General features: G+C 41.5%; 1 protein-coding gene across 1 annotated transcript in view; it reads left to right on the top strand.

Moving 5' to 3' along the window:
- BMPER (BMP binding endothelial regulator) overlaps positions 1 to 22,744 on the top strand; it is a 276,741-nt gene that overhangs the window by 133,293 nt on the left and 120,704 nt on the right. Inside the window, exon 7 of the mRNA XM_043979720.1 lies at positions 17,096 to 17,195. Coding sequence (XP_043835655.1) covers positions 17,096 to 17,195 — 100 coding nt within the window. The remainder of the gene's footprint in view (positions 1 to 17,095; positions 17,196 to 22,744) is intronic.

Genomic DNA, 22,744 nt, shown 5'->3' with positions numbered 1-22,744 from the left:
GGCATATATAAGTGTGTATGTGTGTGCATGTATATGTGTATATATATATGTGTGTGTGTATATGTGTATATATATACATACATACATACGTGCACACACACACACACACACACACATATATGTCTAAACCTAGTCAGTGAGTGGAATGGCATGGCAGTAACCTAGCCTCAAATCTCAACTAAGCTAGTGGTCATCAGAGACAATGGAGGCTCAGCCTAATATATGGGCCCACCCACTGGAGACACAATGTTTAATGGGGAGTGATGCATGCACAATATAAGAAGAGAAAAGTCATCAGGGTGCTTAAAGGACACAGAGGTGGGTTACTTTACCCAAATCTGTTTCTTACATGAGTTTTTCTCTACTGGTATGCTCTAAATGGATGTCTGCTTTTCTAGTTGATATTATGTTTACTCGTTGGCGGATGCACCCATGTTTATATGAGGAAATATTTTGTTATTCTGCTCATGGTGCTATTTTAGTATTGCCTTTGCTTTGGCTGACTATTGAGTATACATATGTTGGTGGGGGCTTATAAGCTGTAGTTTTAGGGGTATTGATTCACAGAGTACCTTGCAACTATGGTTGTGGTAGTTGTACCCTCAGAGTACCAAGATTTCATGTAGAAGTTGAAGGAGAGGAGGGGTTGATCCAGAGATGATAGTATGTATAAAAGCAAAAAACCCAAAGTAAGTCTCTTTCCTCAAGAAACTTACAGTCTATGGGGGGGGGCACACAACATGACCCTAACATCCCCTTTCCACTTTAAATCTATGATCCTATAGTCCTGGGTAAGGGAAGAGGAAGGGAAAGGAGCAAGGAAGTAGTAAGTTCTTACTATGTATGTACCAGGCATGGTGTTAAATGCTTTACAAATGTCTCACAGAAGTAAATAAAAGCAAAGTATATTCAAAGGAATTTGGAAAAGGAGAAAGTGCTGATAATGGAGGCAGCAGGAAAGGCTTCAGGTGAGAAGTGGTGCCTGAACTGTGCATTGAAAGAAACTAGGGACCGAGACAGAGATGAGGAGGTGTGCATTACAGACATTGGGGAACTGGAGAAATGGATGATCCTTTCCCTCAGCTGGCCATTTAACTACTCAATACACCATGATTGATGAGCTTTGGCAAACTGAACTCCTTGCGAGGAAGCTCTCTCTGTGTCCCCTGGGTTAAGATCACCAGTCACCTCTCCCCACTGGTTGAGAGGCCAGCTGCAGGTCACCCAAAGGCCAGTAGTGCCTGAATGCCGATTGAGCTCATTTTTAGGGCAAGGACTTTTTAAAAAAAGTGGCACACAGGGATGCCCCTGTGCTTTATAGGGTCACTATGAGCTTCATGCAGAATAACAAGCTTTTCGTAGCATTGGTAAAGGCAGCATGTCACCCTAGAGTCCAAATCTCCTACTCACAGTCCCGAGATGAAATGATTATTCCCCCCCCATCCCTGAAACAACCCCTCCTTAGGAAAACAGCCGTTTGCAAGTTTATTTTATAAAAATCTGTGCAGAAGTTATATAAATACATTATGACAGAAGCTGTCACACTGCACACATCAAGTTAGTTCTTTGAAACGTTGTGAAAACACACGAGTGGTGTATATACTACTTTACATAATACTGTGCTCCATGTGTTCTTCGTGCCAATGAAAACTAAACATTCTCCAACTAATTCATGGGCAAAGTCACCACAGGGCCATCCATAGCTTCCTTAGCCACAGCTAAAAACAGTTTTCCTGGCTAATACTGAGAACACTCTCAGACTCAAGTCCTATCTTTTCTTAGTTGTGTTGATTACCTGAAAATATTAGCTAATTTTGAGAGATATTTAAGGCAATATTTTAAATGCATCTTGAAAGTGCATTCTTTCATCATGATTTTTTTAAGTCAAGTTCTACCCATTGTCTGGAGCAGGGCATGTTATATTATAATCTCAGTTATTCCCACATTCCTACTAAGATCCTCTTGACCATTAATATCATATCTAAGTCCATAATCTCTGACAATTTTGTGTCTGAGGCCAGATTTGAGTTCAAGAAGGGAATCTTCTTGACTCCAGGTCCCACATTCTATCAACTGCACCACCTCGCTACCGCTAACAGCCATAAGTATCATCGCACCAAGTAAATCTGAGCATTGGCAGCAAATTCATGAATTTATCATTGACCCAAATATTGCACGTAGTTGTTCATTTCTTTCAATCATATTTGGTATAGATTTGGATCAATTGGAGTGCTGATCAGGAGTCCAACATAACTCTTTAACACCTCAATAGACCTGTGATGTCTGTTGACTTGAAAGGCATCTCTGAGATCATTAAATCCAATCAAGAGCTGGTCATGATCTTCTTCCATTATATTCTGGACCAGTTGTCTTTGCTTGAAGATGGAGCATATACCCAACAGACTTCTCTGGTTCTTTTAGAATCTCACAGCTAACAATTACTTAAGTTCTCCAGCTGAGGGGATCCTTCAAATTAAGTCATCTTGGAGGTGGGTGGGTGTGAATAAGATTTTAAAATAGCACTTACTCTATATCAGACACTGTGCTAAGTACATTTTAGAAATATTTTCTTATTTGATTCACACAACAAGCCTGAAAAGTAAGTTCTATTATCTTCATTATGTAGTTGAAGAAACAGAGACAAACAGAGGTTAAATAATTTGCTCAGGTACTTAATGGGCTCTTGTTGACTTGAATCCAAGTTCTAGTAATTGTAGTCTCCCTGGATTTTGATAATATGACTATTAGAAGTTTTAGGGACTGATGGTAGAACTCTATAGCAACAGACAAGTTAGGTCATGAAATGTATTGGATAATTTACAGAATTTTTGTTAGTCAGAACCATGGGGATAACCATTAATTCTGGATGGAAATCTTTAAATATTACATTTAATTAAATCAGGAATAGTACAATTAGTTGGTATTGAACAATAATCATTGCTCAAGTCCAACTCGACTCTGTTGGACTATTTGTCCAACAACTATTTGTCATTCTGTGTTACTACATGTTATTACACCCTATTAGTAAATACTTCCAAAGACAATATGCCTCAGTCTTTCAGTAACTTAATAGATCTATGAACTCATCAATGTGGGCACTCTTTTTTTGGGGGGGGTGACTATCATAATCTACCTTTTGATTTTATACCTTTCATACTTGTCCCCATTGATTCTCTACTTGGGAACTATCCAATGTGCTAGAAGCCTTCCTTTAGGAGTTTTTACATTGTGAAGGCTCCATTGGAGCACCCTGGCTGTCCATTTGTCATCCCTGTAGGGGATGCTCTGATTTATTGGGGCATAGGAACAAACCACGTTATGATATCCATCCTATATTTTCCATACAAATAAGCTGTTGGTGAGCATTTGCTCTGCTCCAGGCACTGAACTAAAAGCTGTGGACACTATGGCCAAAACAAAACACTCCTTGCCCTTAGGGAACTTATCTTCTACTTGACTTCTTAGGAATAGGCCAACCCTCTGTTTCTCCATTGCCTGTTGAATTAAAATGGTATGCCCACAAAAGCCTTAATCAAGAGTAAATTAGGAAGTTTTGTTCTCTCTTTTGAGAGTCTATAAGTTCTTTCCCTCCACAGCAGGATTTAAATGTTACCATCCTATAGCAACTTGGTACACAGTCTATGTGAGTTGCCAGAGTTGAAAAGTCTACCAATTTATAGCCAAGCTTGTGGTGAATTACTCTGAATGCAATTAGACTGGTCTTCAGGGACAGCTATGTGATGCAGTGCATGGAGCACTAGCCCTGAAGTGGGGAGGATCTGAGTTCAAATCTCACCTTAGACACTAGCTGTGTGACCCTGGGAAAGTCACTTAACACCAATTGCCTTAAACATCTGGGGCCATCTACAATCATCCTGATGTATATCTTTCCACTGGACCCAGATGACTCTGGAGGAGGGAGTGAGGTTGGTGACCTTGCACAGCCCTGCCTCACTTACCTTAAAAATACATTATTACACCTGGGGAATGTGACTGCCTTCACAAAGGCAAAGATGGTTATGAGGTTTGACTATCTCTTGCCTTTCTGTTTATCTCCAACACTTAACACCATATTTGGTACTTAGTAGGTACTTAATGAGTTATTGTTTCCTTGAATCCAAGCTAAGCATCTGGGGTCCCCTTCATGCTGTGAAGAGACTTAGAAAGAAGAATTTAGGGGAGGCATTTAAGAAGAAACACATCAAAATTAGGTTTCTTTTTAGCTGTGAGTTTCCATCAATCATTTAAGTAAGCAACACATTTTCTATATATGATACAAAGGATTAGCCACTGTGGGAGATACATGAATATGGCATGTTCCTTACCCTCAAGGAACTTAAATTATAAAGCCAAAGAAAAAAGTCAGTCCAATTCAGAAGTTGATTAGGAAACACATTCATCTATGTCTGTCTTGGATAGGCACATCAAACTGAGTCCAGAGACTTAGCTCTGATGCCACTTTTGGTAGGTAGTCTTTTCCAACCCTCTTCACCTCTCCACACTCCAGTTGCTAAAACATTCCCTTTTAAAATTACATTATACTGGGGCAGCTAGGTGGCACAGTGGATAGAGCACATGCCCTGGATTCAGGAGGACCTGAGTTCAAATCCGACTTCAGACACTTAACACTTACTAGCTTTGTGACTCTGGGCAAGTCACTTAGCCCCAGTTGCCTCACCAAAGAGAGAGAGAGAGAGAGAGAGAGAGAGAGAGAGAGAGAGAGAGAGAGAGAGAGAGAGAGAGAGAGAAATAGAAATTACATTATACTTATTCATATGTTGTCACCACCATTAGAATATGTATTCCTTGAATGTAGACTTTAAAAAATATTTTATATAACTTTATTTAACTCTCCAAACACTGACTAGCACCAGCAGGTTGAAGCCCAGAGCTTAACTATCTACTGCTTGTCCCCTCAGGATTCTTCTATAGGTAGCCCTGAAGGGTTGGGATTTTGTTTTAGTACTATAACTCATCAGCCCCAACTGTGTTCTTCTCCCTCTATTCCCATGATTATCAAATGATATAGTCAACTCTACAGGTAGTATGATAACAACAGTTGATACAAAGCATCTCCATAAAAGTCTGTGGCACATTGTCCCACCAGTACATACACAGGTCAAGGAGAAGTGGGCTCAGACTTATAAAGCACATATGGCAAAGGATTAACTCAGACGCTGGTAGCTGGAAAGAATTTTTCTTCCCTTTCATGGGAAATTCATGAGATTCCCTTTAGGCATGTTTGTAGCTTCTTTACTGGGCTCTTTGTAGAATCTTAAACTGCCTTTCCTCAGTGTGTCTAATTTGTCCTTGGATTCCAATGTTTATACTGCCATCAGCCACTACTATTCTAGGAATACTGATGAAAACCTCCAAATCCTTTGGTCCTTTGATCACAAGGTCTTCTTCTGGTTGAGGGTAGGGATGGGGTGGGTAGTGGGGAAACAGAACATTGAAGACCAAGTCTGAAAAGTCTGGGTCTCTTTTCTTTCCCTATAAGGAATTCCTTCTCAGAGATTTGACAGGAATGCCCCTCTCTTTTCTCCTTCCCAACATTCAAATGCTCAGTTTCCATATTGACTTGTGTTTTCCACACATTGGATTGTGTTTTATACACAATCCATAGAGCAAGAACCAAGTATCTTCCAGCAATCTGAACGTGGTTCCTGTATAATGTCACTCTACTTCATCTAATGGTTTTCAAAGACTTAAAATTTGGTCAAGTATTTTCCTCACCTAAGCTGAAGCTATTGATTGACTCATTCATTGGCCAGAAGTGTTCTCACCCAGTAACATCTTGTTAGTTACGTTATGTAGGATGAGGTGATTGGGTAATTCACTCAGTAAATCCACACTCTAGGCTTTTGCCCTCAGAGATGCCTGGCACACAGTAAATATTTCATGAATGCTTGTTGATTGATGGATTGAAGAGTAAGCCAGATTACATTTGGTAAATTGTAGAACACTTTGAACAACTCCAAACTTCTCCATAGCTGAAAACAATCCACAAGTATTTATGCAGTATGTCTGTGTATGTTTGTGTTTTAAATAAAGCTGTGCTCTCTGCTTAACTCAGAGATGCACTTAATAGAAAGGATGGAAAGCTAGCCTCAAAGTCAGGGAAGATCTGGCTCCAAGCCCTTCCTCTGATATAAAGGGACTTAGGCCCTGGTCAATCCACTTATCCTCTTCAAGTCTCAGGCCATTCTCTGGGACTGTAAATCACAGTGAAAGTGCTGACTTGCTTTAGTAGGAGTCTGCTCAACTGGGAATTCCTTACTCTAATGAAATCCCAAATGTTGTCACTATCCCTATATGTATGGACAAACATTATTCTTTTGGTGATACTGTGTGATTGTGAACTTTGGGTGACCAAACTCTCCAAAGACTCAAATTTACAGTTGACCCAGGGAGCTCTGAGCCTGGAGTCAGAAAGACCAGAGTTCAGATCTACCCTCAGACACTTGCTAGCTGTGTGACCCTGGGTAAGTCACTTCATTTCTTTCTCCATTTCCTAACGCATCAAATGAAGATAGTAATACCACCTACATTGCAGGGTTGTTGTGAGGATCAAGTGAGACAATAATTGTGAAGTGCTTTGTAGGCCTTTAAGTGCTATATATAGGTTAGCTATTATTATTAACACAAGTTGGCCATACATAAGCTAATATAATGTAATTTGAGAAGGAAGAAAGCAGTTACAACTGGGAGAATCTGAGAAAGTTTCACTGAAAAGGTGGCATTTGAACCAAATTTTGGAAAAAAACCCCAAGGCTTCAAAAAAATAGCAGTTGAAAGGACTCCATTTCAAGTATGAAGTAGGGAAAATGGGGGCTGAGTTCAGCAAAAACCTACTGGGACACTTTTGGGGAAGTGGAGTAGGTGAAGAGTACAGAAATGAAATATAGTTAGAAAGGAAGGTCAGAGCCACACTATTTAAGCAGTAGCTTCAGTACCAGTCTGATGAATGCCAGTTTTGATTTTGAGATGATGGAGAGTCACTGAAGGATTGGGGTGATCTTCTGATTTTGTTGGCCTAGAGAACTCCCACATGAGGGGACTCCATGTATGAATGAAAGTTGGTACCATCTCTGCAGCTGAGAGTTTACATAACTGCCTGGAACTCAGAGAGGTTAAGTGACTTATCCAGGCTCACACAGCTAGTATGTAACAGGGGCAAGACTGGATCCCATGTTTTACTGGCCTCTAGACCAGCTCTCTGTTCACCATGTGGGAGGATGCTGGGAAAAGTTGGCCCTTTGGGGACAAATGTATGCAAGTTTAACTTGCATTGTTAGCATTACTTGCCTCATTTTTTAAAAGTCTAAACCATGAACAATAAAATAAATTGAGCCCTGCTTTGTAGTATTTGCGGATTTCTGAGGTGTGAACGTTCACACTGAAAATTGAGCAATCGGTCTTCATCAGCCAATACCAGCTGGCTCTGGCACACACCTGCCATACCAGCTCACTCCTTAATACAATCCTTCTCCATTACAACCTCTGCAATCAAGCCACATGCTCTTTTTATTTAAATTTTCTTTCTTTTGAAATAGTATTTCATTTTATTTTTTCCAGTTACATGTAAAGATAGTTTTCAACATTCATTTTGGTAAAATTTTGAGTTCCAAATTTCTCTCTCCAAAATGACAAGAAATCTAATCTAGGTTATGCAGTACAATTATCATGTGCTCTTGCTAGTCATGTCCCTTGTTACTTGGGTTCAAGGCGCCCTCATCGCTTCCCTAGGATATGAAGCAATGTCTCATCAGCTACATTCTAACCCTTATGTGTTCTGAAAGCCAATGGAAAGGGGGTCCTGTTTCCAGGGAAGGGCTTAGCTTTGAAGCACAGGTATTTCACCCTATTAATAACCAGAAAAGTGATCCACTCCATCCATGAACCATTGGGGACTGTTCTTTCCTGAGAATCTATTATCTTGACTGGGCCTGAATGTGAGAGGAGAGATGTGATTTCATCACTTCCTGCCTCCATTCCCCAAAGCTAGAGTGTGGTAGATTTGTGTCTGTTGTTTATAGTGACATTGGCTGGCACAGCTGAGCTTGGCCTTCGGAAGAGGTGGTCCTGTGATACAGAGGACTGAGCACTGGCCTTGGAGTTAAGCCCTCAGTTCATATCCTACCTCTGAGAATAGCTATGTGACCCTGGACAAATGAAACCTCAGTTTCTCGTCTATAAATGAGATTTGACTTGATGGCCTTACGCTCCATTCCAACTCTGAATCTCTGATACTATGATCCAATGAGTGGGAGATCACAAAGGGAGAAGAAGGTAGGTGGAGAAAAAACCAGAAAGTTCAGCCTTGCCATCTTGGAATTATGCCTGGCCTCTTCTATTGAGGTGCAACGTTGCTAAGTCTTCAGGAGGTTCCTTCAACCCAACTCTTTCATGGACAGAGGTAGTCTTGGTGGGCATTAAAAGCAGCCTCTCTCATACAGTGCCATGGTGTTATTTCTTTCTGGGTGAGAATGGCTCATCATCCTTGAGAAATGTGGTATTGGACTGATTGTTTTTTTTCAGCCCCTTGGAAGTGAGCCAAGCCTTTGAGAAAATGTATTGGGTAGATGTATATATAGCTTTGATGGCTGCTATGAGGATAAAAGGTTTCACTTTGATTCAAGGGGGAGAAAAAAAAGGAAAAAGGAAAAAGGCTTGTTATCATTTTAGGTTATTGAGAAATTTCCCACCAGGGTGGTCTGTGAAGCATATGAAGATCTAAAATATTAACAGGGCTTGCACCTGAGGAGTTCACTCACTCACTCACTCACTCACTCACTCACTCACTCACTCACTCACTCACTCACTCACATATTAATCTATTCACTATCTATTTATCTAGCTATCTATTCATTCTACTCATCCCTGCATCATTTATCTATTCATTGATCTATTCACCTATCCATTTATTCTCAATATTGATCTCCATTTGATCTATATCTATCCATTTCCATCTATGCACTTGTGTATTTATCTATGTAGCTATGTCTGTCTATCATCTATCTATTATCTATCTATCTATATCTATCAATCATCTATCATCCCACTATGTATCCATCCATCCATCCATCCATCATCTATCTATCATCTATCTCTCTATCTCTCTATCATCTATCTGTCTATCTGTCTATCTGTCTATCTCTCATCTATCTCTCTATCTCTCTGTCTATCTCTCTGTCTATCTCTCTGTCTATCTCTCTATCATCTATCTCTCTGTCTATCTCTCTATCATTTATCTATCTCTCTATCTCTCTATCTCTCTATCATCTATCTCTCTATCTCTCTATCATCTCTCTATCTCTCTGTCTATCTATCATTTCAGGATGGGAACCCCCAGAAAGGCTAATTATGGGCCTTGGCAATCAACTCCCTTTACATGTGGGGCCCTCTCTCAAGGGCATACCCGATTCTTAGAGTGCCTGGCATAGTGGCCAGCTTAATAAATGCTTTTCAGTTGATTGATTGATTCCTGAATACACTTCACCTAGATTTCAAGGTTTGGGGTGAAGCCAAATTTGCCAGCCCTTGCTCTGATCCCTAAACAACATGTGGAACCTATACTGTGACCTCAGTGGAGCTTTTGTCTTGTAAGGCCTCTCAGCAAGAGGGAAGAGTTTTATGGGACCTGTGAACATGTGGGGATGCTTAAGTCTCATTCTCTGTCTGAGTCCTCCTTGTGGCCTCCCCACCTGCCTCTGGGTCACATTCATAGTTGCTTGATGAACATGTCAGTTGGAAATCCCTCTCCATGGACTTTTCTACTTCCTCATTTCCTCCTATTTCTCCTGCTCTGCAATGGAGACTCTGTGGCAATGATTTTTTCCCAACCCTTCAATGTCTTTCATTGTTCTTTCTTCCTCTGTCCTGGCTGTGACAAAGAGATGGCCCTTCTCTTAGCTGAGGCCATCCCTTCTTCTGGTGCCTTCAATCCCATCCTCTCCTTTTTCCTTTGGGAGCTTGCTCCACCATTGTCTCTTTTCTCCTTCTAATCTTCATATACTCTTTATCTACTGTCTACTTCCCTGTTGCTAACAAATATTTTCAAGTCTCTCATTCCTGAAAAACAACAATGATCAAAGAAAAACAACCTTGTCTTGACCATGTGTCCTCCAAAAGTGCTTTTCTTATGTCACCCCTTGGGTAACTATGGGGTGCAGTGAATAGACTATTAGAATTATAGTCTGAAAGGCTTGAGTTCAAATGCTGCCTCTGACACTTGCTAGTTGTGTGACCTCGTGCAAGTCATTTAACCTTTTTGGGAGCATGAGCCAAAAGGAATATATTTGTGAGAAGCCCCCAAGACTGAAACCAGTTCATGTAAAACCCAGGGAATCAATCAGATAAAAATTTGTTACCATTTACTATATGCCTAGCACTATGTTAAGTGCTAAGTTAACAAATACAGGCAAAGAGAAAGATAGTCCTGGCCTTGGCCTCAAGAAATTTAAATTCTATTTGGAGGAGGGGAGATAAGGGGTGTGGATGTTGTTGAGAAGAGAGAAGATATGAGAGTCAAAAGGAGGCAGGAGCAGAGCCAGTAGAGGAATGTAGGATGGCCATCCCAGGCTCCTTCCCAAACAGGAGTCAATGGAGGAAATCACCAATGGGGCAACAGCAGGGGCATAATGAAAAGGCCATAGGGGATGGGGATAATTCTAAAGTAAGATGGGGGAAGGGAAGAAGCATTTATGAAGCACCTATCTTGTTTGTTGTGCTAAGTCATTTACAAATATGTTATTTGAGCTTTAAAATAACCCTATGGGATAGGTGCTATTTTGGCCCCTCCCCCCATTTTACAGAAGAGGAAACTGAGGCAAAAAGAGGTTAAATGTCCTGTCCACGGTCACATAGCCAGTAAGTGTCCCAGGTCAGATTTGAACTCAACTCTTCCAAGGTGGGAAGACATAGTGGTAAAATCTGGAGATTCAAGGCAAAGCTTGAAACAGAAAGCACAGAGCTTCTGTTATGGGTCATGGATTATGGCATTATCTTATGAAAATTAGATCAGGGTCAGATAGTGGGTAGAAAGTTGGCTAGCAGGTTGAAGAATCTGAAGATTATGTGGCCAAAATGGGTGTATGCTGTAGGATTTGGAAGATGAGGCGTGACAAGATAAAAGAGTGTTTGGGGAAGTTTGATCTGGCAGGGCTGTGTGTGCATGTGTGTGTGTGAGTGTATGAGTGTGTGTGTGTGTGTGTGTGTGTGTGTGTGTGAGTGTGTGTGTAGAATAGTCTAGATGGTGGTAGGGTAGGTGGAGCAAGGGAATGTCTGGAGACAGGACTCTTTCAATAATCTTGGCTTAAAGTGATAGACCCTGAGTTAGGATGGTGATAGCAGTTGTACTTGCTCTTCGTTGGTTCACAGCCACGTTCACATTGTGCCCTCCAACTTGGTTTCAGCATGGAGAAGAAAGTGGTTGTATTTAAATCCCTATAACTGGTGGTGAGCAGCAGTGGGGTCGCAGGAGGGCCTCCCATTTCTTTGGAGGCATTAATTAGGATTCAGCTTTCCTGCTTGCGTTATATGCCATGATACTGGGACCCAAACAAAATAAAACCCAACCAACCCCAGGAACCCAAATTGGAGCTCAGATTACTTTAACCGACTCTTGGGGGATACACACTGCAGTTGTATTAAATATGCAGAATTTGCTCTTTGACCTGGTTGTAAGGAAACTTACAGGAGTGTACGCAATCTGCTGCCAGTTTTCCAGGGTGTTGGACAAGTTAATTCCTTTGCAATCATGAATTTTTTTTCTTTCTAATTTAAAAATATGCTTCAAAAAATAAATGCTGTTCCAACAAGAACAGAGTTTGTCGATGAAGAGAATGTGTTCTCTGTGCGCCTGAGGGTAGCCAGTCAACGGGCAGCCTCACATGCCCTAAGATTTCAAGCTTTTAGCAAAGTTCTTTGCAGCCATGTTTTTCTTGGCTGGGCTGGAGCAAAGGTGGGGGTGTGGGAGCCAGAGAGATAGAACAAATGGGGCTATAAAAGTGATCCTGGGATTCAGTTGGGTTTCTTTTCTAGCTTTTGTATTCCATAGGTCATCTTGGCATAAGCCTCAATTTCTGACTTAGAATAGGGCGACTTCTCTGAATGGGCTCGGTGGACTCTCACTTCAAGATTATGCACTTGGGTGGAAGGAGGCAAGTTGAGGGAGGCCAGGATGTCTTGGGATTTCTACTTGTCACTGGCCCGGCTGAGCTTGGCAACTTCTGTGGCTAGAGGGCAGGATGACAGCATTGCCTTCCAGATTTCTGGTCCTGCTGAGACACAGTCTAGGGAAAGGGTTTTAGGGAGACAGAAAGGCTGAGGTAAAAGTCACCACCAGATTCATAATTACTGTTGGTAGCCAGCAAGGGGACCAGAGAACAGATGAGTCACTGTGCTGAGAGAAGGACAAAAGCAGAGTGTTCTGGGGGATTACGGATCCCTGGGTGTGAACAGAAACATTTTTCTTTTCTGAGCCTCAGTTTGCTCACCAATAAAATTAGGGGGTTTGAACAGATGACTTAAGGTCCCTTCCAGCTCTGGCTAAGGGGCTGGGATTACATGTTGAATGAGCGGTCCAGCCAATGTTGAGTTCTGAGGATGAGGATCATGGATTATATAGCATGATCTTATGAAAATTAGATTAGGGTCAGATGGTGGATAGAAAGTTGGCCTGTGAGTTGGTGTGGTCATGGCAGAAGAAGTGAGATTTGAGCTGGCAGCTAGGTGGTGCCATGGACAGAGGGCTGGGCTTGGACTCAGGATGACCTCAATACAAATCCCATCTTGGACACCTACTTAGATGCTGTGTGACTCTGGGCAACTCACTTGACCTCTGTTTGTCTCTGTTTCCTCAACTGCAAAAAGAGGATAAGTACAGCACCTCCCTTCCAGGGCTGTCATGAGGATCAAACAAGATAATATTTGTGTTACACCTAGCCCAGTGCCTGGCACATAGTCTACATAAATGTTAGCTATATCATTGGAAGGGAGGGTGGGCTCTAGATATGTGGAAAGACATTTCAAGTGGTGGTGCTCACAACTGGATGATGATGATTCCTACCTCTCAGGGTGATTGTGTGGATCGAGATAACATTTGTTAACACAATTCCTAGCATATCATCAGTGTTTAAACAATGCCTGTTCCCTTCCCCTTCCTCCAGTGCAAGCAGATGAATGGAGGGATCTGGACACTGTGGGACTAAGTATTGGATGAGGTTCACAGAGCAATAGGAGCTGCTTGATTGTCCAGCCAACATTACCCATTGGAGCTATTCTATCTTTGAATCTCCCATCCTCATTCCATGGTGCCTTCCCACCTTGAGCAGTGGCCCTCTCCATTTGGAGAGGAGGATGTGGGATCTTCCATTCAGAAATGATATTTTGTGTTGATTTCATGTATACTTATATATGTGTATATGTTATCTCCCCCATAGAATGTGGGGACCTCCTATTGGGCAGAGATTGTTTGGGTTTTGTCTTTTTATTTCTGGACTTTATGGTGGGGCTTTAATCAATGTTTGATTGCCTTGTAAATGCTTTTCTCTATGAAGAGTACAGCACATTCTGATTCTTCTCTCACGAGAAGACTACTGTAGAAATATGTTTGTTGTGACTGGACGTATACAACCTATATCAGACTGTTTTCTATCTTGGGGAGGAGGGAGGGAAGGGGGGGGGAGAAAAAATTTTGGAACTAAAAATCCTGTGAAAACAAATGTTGAAAACTATCCTTATATGTAACTGGAAAACAATAAACTACTTTTTTTTTTTTAAAGAGGACAGCATTGGGGATGTTTGCAAGATCCATACTGCTATTTTGTTCCTTGGAATCCACTCACACCTCGGCCTAAGGGGGCTTGTGATCTGAGAGTTAAAGTTTAAGGCACAGGAAAAAATGGCCTTCCCTGGAGGAATATTGGTTCTATTGAGGGCCCTGTCACTGTAGAGGCATTTCCTTTCCTTCCCCTATCTGGTTCCACAAGTCCTGGGTAGGGGTATATATGATGTTGTCATCCCAGGCAAAGTCTCCTCACCATGGGATTTGGGGTCTAGAGTTAGAAGGAAATCCTAGATGCGATCTGGTCCAAGCCAATGAGAAAATTGAGACTGGGTGGGGCAAATATCTTGTCAATCGTTGCATAGGGAGTAAGTGTCAGAGGCAGGATTTGAACCCATGTCCCCTGACCTCAGAGTCAGTGCCCTAATGTACTGTACTGCCTCCCTCGCTTAGAGTCAGAGATCCATGATTCAGTTGGTCCTCTGGGGCATGCTGTTACAGGCAAGTCTTAGTGTGGACCTTCTGTGACCCCCTCTTTTCAGAGAGCTGCCCAATTTGTCAATAGGTGGTTGTCAGCTATAGTAGGTCTCCACTGATCTTCCAGATCCCAGTATTGAAGTCTCTGAGATCCTTCAGTAAGGGGCCACCTTCAGTTATGAGGACCATCCACTATTGGGGGGCCTGGCCTGTCACTCATAAGAGTTAGACCTTGTTTTCTAATTGGAAGAAAAGACCTTATCCATCCGTCGATGCTTGGATCATGATGCTCACTATTTTGTCAGTATGCCCTGAGAATGCCCTAGAGAGACTCAGGGGAAAAAGAATGAGTCACCTGTCTCTACAGTTAGTCTCTGTCTTGAGGGTGGTCACTTCAAGGTGACAACAGAGCCTAGCATCATCCAGCTTTACTCGGAAAGCAACCTCCCTTTTCCTTTGGTCCTCAGCCCAACTGCTTCATGCAGCAGCTTGGCAAGAGAAGGAACTGGTCAGCTGGTAAGAACTATGAGAAGAGCATCCATAGGGTCACAGATGATCCCGCCCAGACCTGAGAGAGGTGTCAGGGTGGTAGAGATCACGGAGTGCCAGGAAGTGCCATAGGCAGAAACATTCACTGTTTTTGATCCTCAGTGAAAAAGCCTCTTAGTAGCAATTTGGAGACATCGGGGGCATCTGGGCAGGAATCACATTACTCTGGTATTTGCAAGTGGGAGAAGGGACATGGCAGAGATTCTGAATGTCCTGTCCCACCCTTAAGTCATCTGTTTTCAGTCTGCCCATGTGAAGATTATTTATCTGGGCCCATCAGGTGGCACCTGACACAGCTGATTTTGGTGGATCCCAAATCATTAAAAACAGTCCTTAGTAGTAGTTTAGCACTTGCTTTGCCTGTATGGGGAAAGGTCAGAATTGTGGAGGTTCACATGGATGAGAAATATAAAGAAGAAACAACATTCCTCCCAGGAATGAGATCATACTGAGGATACTGAAGTCTCATGATTTTAGTCTTCAAGAAACATTGTTTTTGAAACCTGTGTAAATACTCTCCAATATCTTTACTGACCTAAAAAGTTGAAAGTTTTTTCAGAGGAAGGAAAGTGGTTTTGGTCACATTGTTTAGTTTCCAGCTAATCATCAAAACTATATAGTAGATGAAATAATGGATTCAGCCAATTAAATAAGAAGAGATGCCAGTCAGCACAAGTAATTATTAAGCACCTTCTGTGTGCCAACCACTTTGCCAAGTTCTGAGATACAAAAGAAGGCAAAAATGACCCAGTTGGTATTCTGAAGGAGCTCACAGTCTAATGGGAGAACACAAACATGATAGCACATACATACAAACAATCTATATATAGGAAAAATTGGAAATAATCAAGAGAGATAAGACACTAGCCAATGGCAGATTGGGAAAAGCTTCCTGTAATAGGTATTTTTAGCTGGGACTTGAAGGAATCTGGGCAAGTCAGGAGACAGATATTAGGAGTGTGAACATTCTGGGCCTGGGGAAAAACCAGTGAGAATGCTTGGACTGAAAAGGTGGAATATCTTATCTGGTTAAACTGCAAGAAAGTCATTATCACTGGATTGTAGGGTACATGGAGAGGAATAAGGGGAAAGAAGAATGGAAAGGTAGATTATCAAGAAGGGCTTTGAATGCCAAACAAAGGATTTTGTATTCTATTCTGGAAGCCACCAGTGTTTATTGGGTAGGGCAGTGGCATGCTCAGACCTGTGCTTTAGTGGTTGGATGGAGGATGCATTGGTGTGGGGAGAAATTTGAGGCAGGCAGACCTCCCCAGCAGCAAAGGTGAAATCAACAGGTTTGGTACCATATTGGATATGGAGGGTGAGAGAGAGGGAGTGACTCCAGGGTGACTTCTAGGTCATGAGCCTGAGAGACTGGGAGGATTGTGTAACAGAGAAGATGGGGGGAGGGAGAATGCTGGGAGAAAGATTACAAGATCCATTTTGGACATATTGGAGGTTAAGGTATCCACAGGTTGTCAGGGAAGTGGGAACTTTCTCCTTCCATTACAATTCTTCTGTTTCCCCTCTTCCTGATTCTGATGCTTGCGCTCATACACAGGTAGCCCCACATGCATTGAATTCAGATGTGGAGTGAAGGACGCAATGTATCAGACAGGCAATCCAGATCATTCCCATTCCAGATTGGCAGAGATACCCTTTGTAAAGCACTTAGCACAGTGCCTGGCATACAGTAGGTGCTTAATAAATGTTTATTCCCTTCCCTTCCCAGATGTCTAAAGTCACTGGTGTCAATGACAAGATTGGAAAGAGGAGGACTTGTCAAATCCCTCTTTCCTTTTAAAAATCTAGGGGTTATCTCTCATTATTTCTTGATCTTGGCTTCCACTGTACTCATCTGGTAGAGTTTTGGGGGAAAAGATTTCACTGAGCCTACTGCTATTTGAACATCAGTGTGGTGTGGGGGACATAGTGTAGATTTTGTAATCAGGAAGGTATGGGTTCTAGTCCCATCTCTGATACTTAGCAGCTGTGTGACCCTGTGAAAAACCACTTAATTTCTTTAGCATCAAGCAACTCCCTAGAAATTATCTACTAAGTCAAAGACTCACAGTGGGAGTCCTTTAAACTGATGAAGTCACAGATGAATGGATGAATGAATGAGTGAAGAATGAATGAATGAAAAAGTATCTATTAAAAATGCTAACTAATCTTATGTTGAACAGTCTTCACTGCCAGGTACTCTGCTCTAATGTGGAACTCTGAGCTGCATGGGATTTATCTCTTGGATGTAAATGTTCATTTCTATTTTCTCTTTAGGGAGGTCAGACCCAGTGCGTGAGAGAAGTCTGTCCCATTCTGTCATGTCCAGAGCACCTGAGTCACACTCCACCAGGACAATGTTGTCCCAGATGTGTAGGTGAGTGACAAGGTAATTTAATTTGAGAAGGGTCCAGACCTACCAGCCACCCCCTGCTTCTCTTCCTACATTCTTTACCAGCTAGATGGCGCACACAGCACACACCTTCCATACTGGAGAAGTTTGGTTCCAGTTTGTCCTTGGTGTTCTGTTGGGCTCAATTGAACTGAATCAGTTTACAATTTGAGGCAGCTGTTTCTATGTTTCAGATAAGAGGTATATAACAATAGAGAGATAACAAAGAGTTTTGTGAAGGCTTGGGAATGTAGCCTCCTAGCTGAAAGACAATCTTGCAGAAATGGCCTTTGTTTGCTTGATGTGGTTGCATGGGTTGGGGAGCCATGAGGATGAGGCCAGGACACACCCATGCAGATGCCCTGCTCAAGATCCATGGATGTATAGTAGGGCAGGTGTCCAGTGGCACAATCAGTGTTAAGTCCTAGTTATAAGCGTAGCATCACTGTTAATGATATAGAGGATGAGAGTAAGAGACACTATGGAAGAGTAGATGGAGAGGTGTCCTCAAAGCTAGGAGTTCTGGGTTCAAATCCTGATTCTAACACATCCTAGCTGTGTGACCCTGGGCTAGCCACTTAATCTCTTAGTGCCTCAGGCAACTTTCTAAGACTAAATTAAAGAAAAGGTACAGAGTAGTAGAGGAAGTTTTCTTACTTGTAGTTTAGTTGTTTCATTGGTGTGACCCTTCATGACACCACTTGGGATTTTCTTGGCAGAGATACTGGAGTGGTTTGCCATTTCCTTCACCAGCCTCTTTTACAGATGAGAAAACTGAGGCAATCATGGTCAAGTGACTTTCCCAGGACCACATGGCTAGTATCTGAGGCCCTTCCCTCCCTTCCTGATTGAAGGCCTCATATTCTATTCACTGCACCACCTAACTGCCCAGACAGTTCCATGAAATCACATAATATCCATGATATCCATGAAATCACAAGACTGGAGCAACTAATAAATAGTAGTAATAATAACAAGAACAATTACTGCTACTATTATTAATCCAAAAGTGCTTAAGGATTGATAAAACCCTATTTGCTGCTTGCTGCGTGACTGTCTTAGAGTCTGTTAATCTCTCTGATGCTCAAGCACTTCCCTAGGCATTATCTATCAGTAGATAATTTTACTGAATCAAAGACTTAATAGAGAATCTCATGCATAGTTCATTGGTAGAGAGAAGTCCCACACTGGGATTCCCCTACACTGGTAAAATCATAAATGAACAAAGGAATGAATAAAGGAGTGAAAGAGCCTCACAATAGCCCTCAGGTATAGATAATGCAAGAATTAAGTGACCACATGAAAGATCTGTGACTTCCACCTTGGAGATTCTGTATGGGAGAATTCTCTCCATCTTTGCAGATTATAGTTCAGCAAAGTTCAGTACAGAGGTCCTAGGGAATTTTCCAAGGCTCAAGAGCTGGGAAATGATTCACCCAAGGCACACAGCTAGGAAGGGGCTATGGGAGAATCTGAGGCCAAGTCTTCGCAAGTCCAGGTCTGGCTTCTTTCCATCACCCCACGTTGTCTTGCACTGTCATAAATGAAAGTGAGTGTGGAGGACATCATTAATCTCATCGCCCAGATTTTGTTGTTTTGGGCAAAATAGCACAGGAAACCAGCAGGGTGCATGAAGCGTTCTGAAATGACTATTTTGGGGAGCCTCTTGTGCAAGTTGTAAACAGCAGGAAGGCAGCCGTGCTTATGGTGGGACCTTCAGTGACCATGGGTCTGGAGTCACTGGAAACATTTCTCTCTCTGTCTCAATTTCTCACTCTCTCTCACTTTCTTCCTCTTTTCTTTTCTTCCTTCATTTTCTTTCCTTCCATCTTTCCTTTCCTCCTGTTCTCTTCCTTCCTTCCTGTCTTCCTTCCTCTCTTCTTTCCTGTCTTCCTTCCATCCTTCCTTCCTTCCTTCCCCTTTCCCTCCCTCCCTCCCTCTTTCTCCCTCCCTTTCTCTCTCTTTGTTTCTCTTTTTTCTTCATTCCTTCCTTTGTTCCTTCCTTCCTTCTTTCTCCCTCATTTCTTTTCTTCCTTCTTTTTTCTCTCCCTCAATGCCCATGTTCCTTTTTTCCCTCCTCCTTCCCTCCCTCCCTCCTTCCTTCTTTCTTTCTCCCTCATCCCTTTTCTTCCTTCTTTTCTCCCTTCCTTCTCTCCCTCATTCCCCTTGTTTCTTTTTTCTCCCTCTTCCCTACCCCCTTCCTTCCCTTCCTTTCCCACTTTCTCTATTCTCTCCTTACCCCCTTCTCCATCTCTCATTTTTGATGGATTATATATAACCAAAGAAGAGATAAAGAACATGAAGCCTTGGCAGAACCAGAGGGGAGTCAGTCAGATGCTAATGTAGGGGGTTTCATTTTCTCAAGTGCTTTTCATTTTCTCAGTGTGTTTTTATACCCTTGAACTAGACCAAATAGCTCTTTGAAGCTGATATGGTTGAACCCAGAAATCTCAGAAAGCTTTCCCTGCCTTATAGTTTCTCATATAAGCAAAGGCCAGTATGCCAAATGTAGGCATTCTGTGTATGTATGTAAGTATGTGTGTGTGCATGTATGTGTGTTTATATATCTATGTATGTGTTGTCATAAGATACACCACAAAAAGATCAGCAAGTCTCAGAAAAATCCAAAAATCGTAACCAAAGGAAAAGAGGACAGTTTCTTGGGGTTAGACTAAACCCATAGTGGAAGGAAGTGGCAATGCCCTGGGGCAGCCCCAATATGCAGATTTGGGGCTATTCTTGAACATTTCTAAACAAAAATTTCTTTCCTTATTTGGAGTTTGCATAGACGGAGTGCTGGTGTAGGATTGGCTGTTCATCTGGTTATGTGTCTTGAAAATAAAGCCAACATGGCTTCAATATCCTGAAATCTAAACCAGCTAAGTTGGTGGAGGCCTAGGCATCACTCTGCTGGTGAATTTTCTTGGAAGCAAACAACCTCCCATGAAGTATATGATGAATTATACTGAGTCATTTCCCTTGCTCAGCTTTCATCGTTTGGAAACAGAAACCTGAGGTCAAAACTATAATCTGCCCCTTACTTCCTTTGTGGATGTAGGCAGATCAGTCATTTTCTCTAAACCTCAGTTTTCCCATCTGTAAAGTGAGGAGTTGGATTCAATGGCTTCTGAAGTTTCTTCACTTCTCTGGACCTCAGTTTCCACCTCTCTAAAGTGAAGGGTGGAACTTGAAGGCCTCTTGCATCCTGTCCAGTTCTCAATCCTCCGATTCATCTCAAAATAAAATAGTTAAATTGTTAATGTGGGGCAGCTAGGTGGCACAGTTGATAGAGCACCGGCCCTGGAGTCAGGAGTACCTGAGTTCAAATCCGGCCTCAGACACTCAACACTTACTAGCTGTGTGACCCTGGGCAAGTCACTTAACCCCAATTGCCTCACTAAAAAAAAATTGTTAACGCAATCATGTGTGGCAATGTAAATAATGTAAAATGTGAGAATCTGTGAAAAGCATTTTGTAAATCTTAAAGCATGATATAAATACTAGCTATTAATTAATACTGAAAAATAACCTGTTTTATTGCTGCATCGTGGGACTATTGGGAGGACCAATCGAGGTCTGTATGTCAAGTACTCTGTGAATGTGTGGGTAGGTGCTACTAGGTATGAAGAAGAGCACTTTACCTCATCTCTTCCTTTTTGGTCAGCACACTACACAGGATGAAGTGATAAAGACAGCCCACTTTCCCAACTTAATAACACCATTTAAGAAACTAATGGAAGCTATGCAAAGAACAGGAAAAGGATAACCAGAAAATTTCAAAAGCAAAACTACCTCAAAGAAAAGGAAAAGTATTGGCTCTGGAGTTAGAGGAACTCAGGGTTTAAATCCCTCCTCTGTCACTTATTCCATGTGTGACTTTGGGTAAGTCACTTAACTTCCTTGGACCTTATTTTCTTCACAATTAGTGGTAAACCCACAATTATTAGTAAAATGAGGGAGTTGGCTTGGATGATCTCTGAGATTCCTTTCAGTTCTAGCTCTAGGATTTTATGTGGGACTTTTGACAAGTCACTTCATCTCCCCAGGCCTCAGTTTCTTCATCTGTAAAATGAAAAGGCTTGACCAGATGGCCTCTGAGGTTCCTTCTAGAACTATCTGTATATATGATCCATCACCAGAACATTCAAGCAGAGAAATACTTCAACTTAATGAATGAATATGGTAGGTTTGAAGAAATCAAGCAGAAGGTTATCTGAAGACAGAAGTAAGTGCATGCAAAGAAATTAAGTGAGATTTATCAATGCAAGATGCGACTTGAGTTTTAAAAAAAGGACAAAATAACACTGAAGTTCAACTATTTGATGCTACTCACAATTATTTAAAATTAAACTATAGATGCAAAGAGATATAGAATTGTCCTGCTGGAAAACATATAAGTACAAGCCAAGCTACCCAAGTGCAAAAATCAACTGAACACAATGTAAACTTGATAACATTTTAAGCAAAAGTGAATGAAATTGAGGGTAGATTTCAGTGAGATAACCTAATAGCTATTGTACTCTTCCCCAAATATAAAGTCTTTCTACTAAATTTCAGGAAAAAAATACAGTAAATTTTCTTAGAATCATTGAGATTTAAGAATAGATTACAGCTCTATATATGAGACACTAATAGAAGTGAACCCCAGGCATATTGTTATCAAGCTACAAAACTACAATGGCAGATAAAATATTATTGCAAGCAATCAAGAAGTAATTTATCATGTGGGAAAATTCCAATTCACATTATATAAATAGTGTAGTTGTTGTTTAGCCTTCATTCTTGAAGAGGACGCACTTGAATTGTATTTAAGTGAGGCAGAGTTGAACAAAGTCATCAACCTCACTCTCTCTTCCAGAGACATTAAAGTCCATTTGCAGGACAAAATCAAGATAACTGGCAATGGATCAGGATGCATTAGATGAACTTGGTGTCTTCAACGTTTGACCAAGCTCTGTGTTCCACAAATGCCTGCTTCAACCACCTCCATAGCCATTGGAGCAAATTGTTTTTATATGTCCATTCTGTCTGTGGAAGTCTTCACATAGTTGGGGTAGACACCCCCTCCCCCAACTCACTGGAATCTTTAAACTAAGACAAGCACTAGAAAAATCTTTAATGGGATATACAGATAGTGAAAGAAAATTGAACAGTTAATGATCTGACTGTTCACAGGCAAGTAAATAAAAAAATTAAAAATGACTGCCACACTGGTCATTTAAAAAAATCTATTAAACTTTAGTTAGTTAATTTTGTGTGTGTGATGTCCAGTTGTCTTCTGTCTTCTTGAAGAATATATTCATGAAAATAAATGGGAAGGTTCTTACTAAACAAGAAGCTTTTGGTCTCTTTCTTTTCTCAGTCATTAACCACATTTTTCCAATATATTTTTCCCCACCATTCTCTTCAATTCTTACCATTACTCTAAACTCACTGAGTATCAGTGCACAGGATGACTTGTCTTGAATTTGACTCTGGTCAAATTCAGCTTTCTCTACATCTCCATCCTCTGCAACAGATACTGGAGAACATAC

This window comes from Dromiciops gliroides, chromosome 1 (genome assembly GCF_019393635.1).
Source record: "Dromiciops gliroides isolate mDroGli1 chromosome 1, mDroGli1.pri, whole genome shotgun sequence".
NCBI lineage: Eukaryota > Metazoa > Chordata > Mammalia > Microbiotheria > Microbiotheriidae > Dromiciops > Dromiciops gliroides.
Note: the sequence above shows the minus strand (reverse complement) of the source record. Positions and strands in the feature narration are given on the sequence as shown.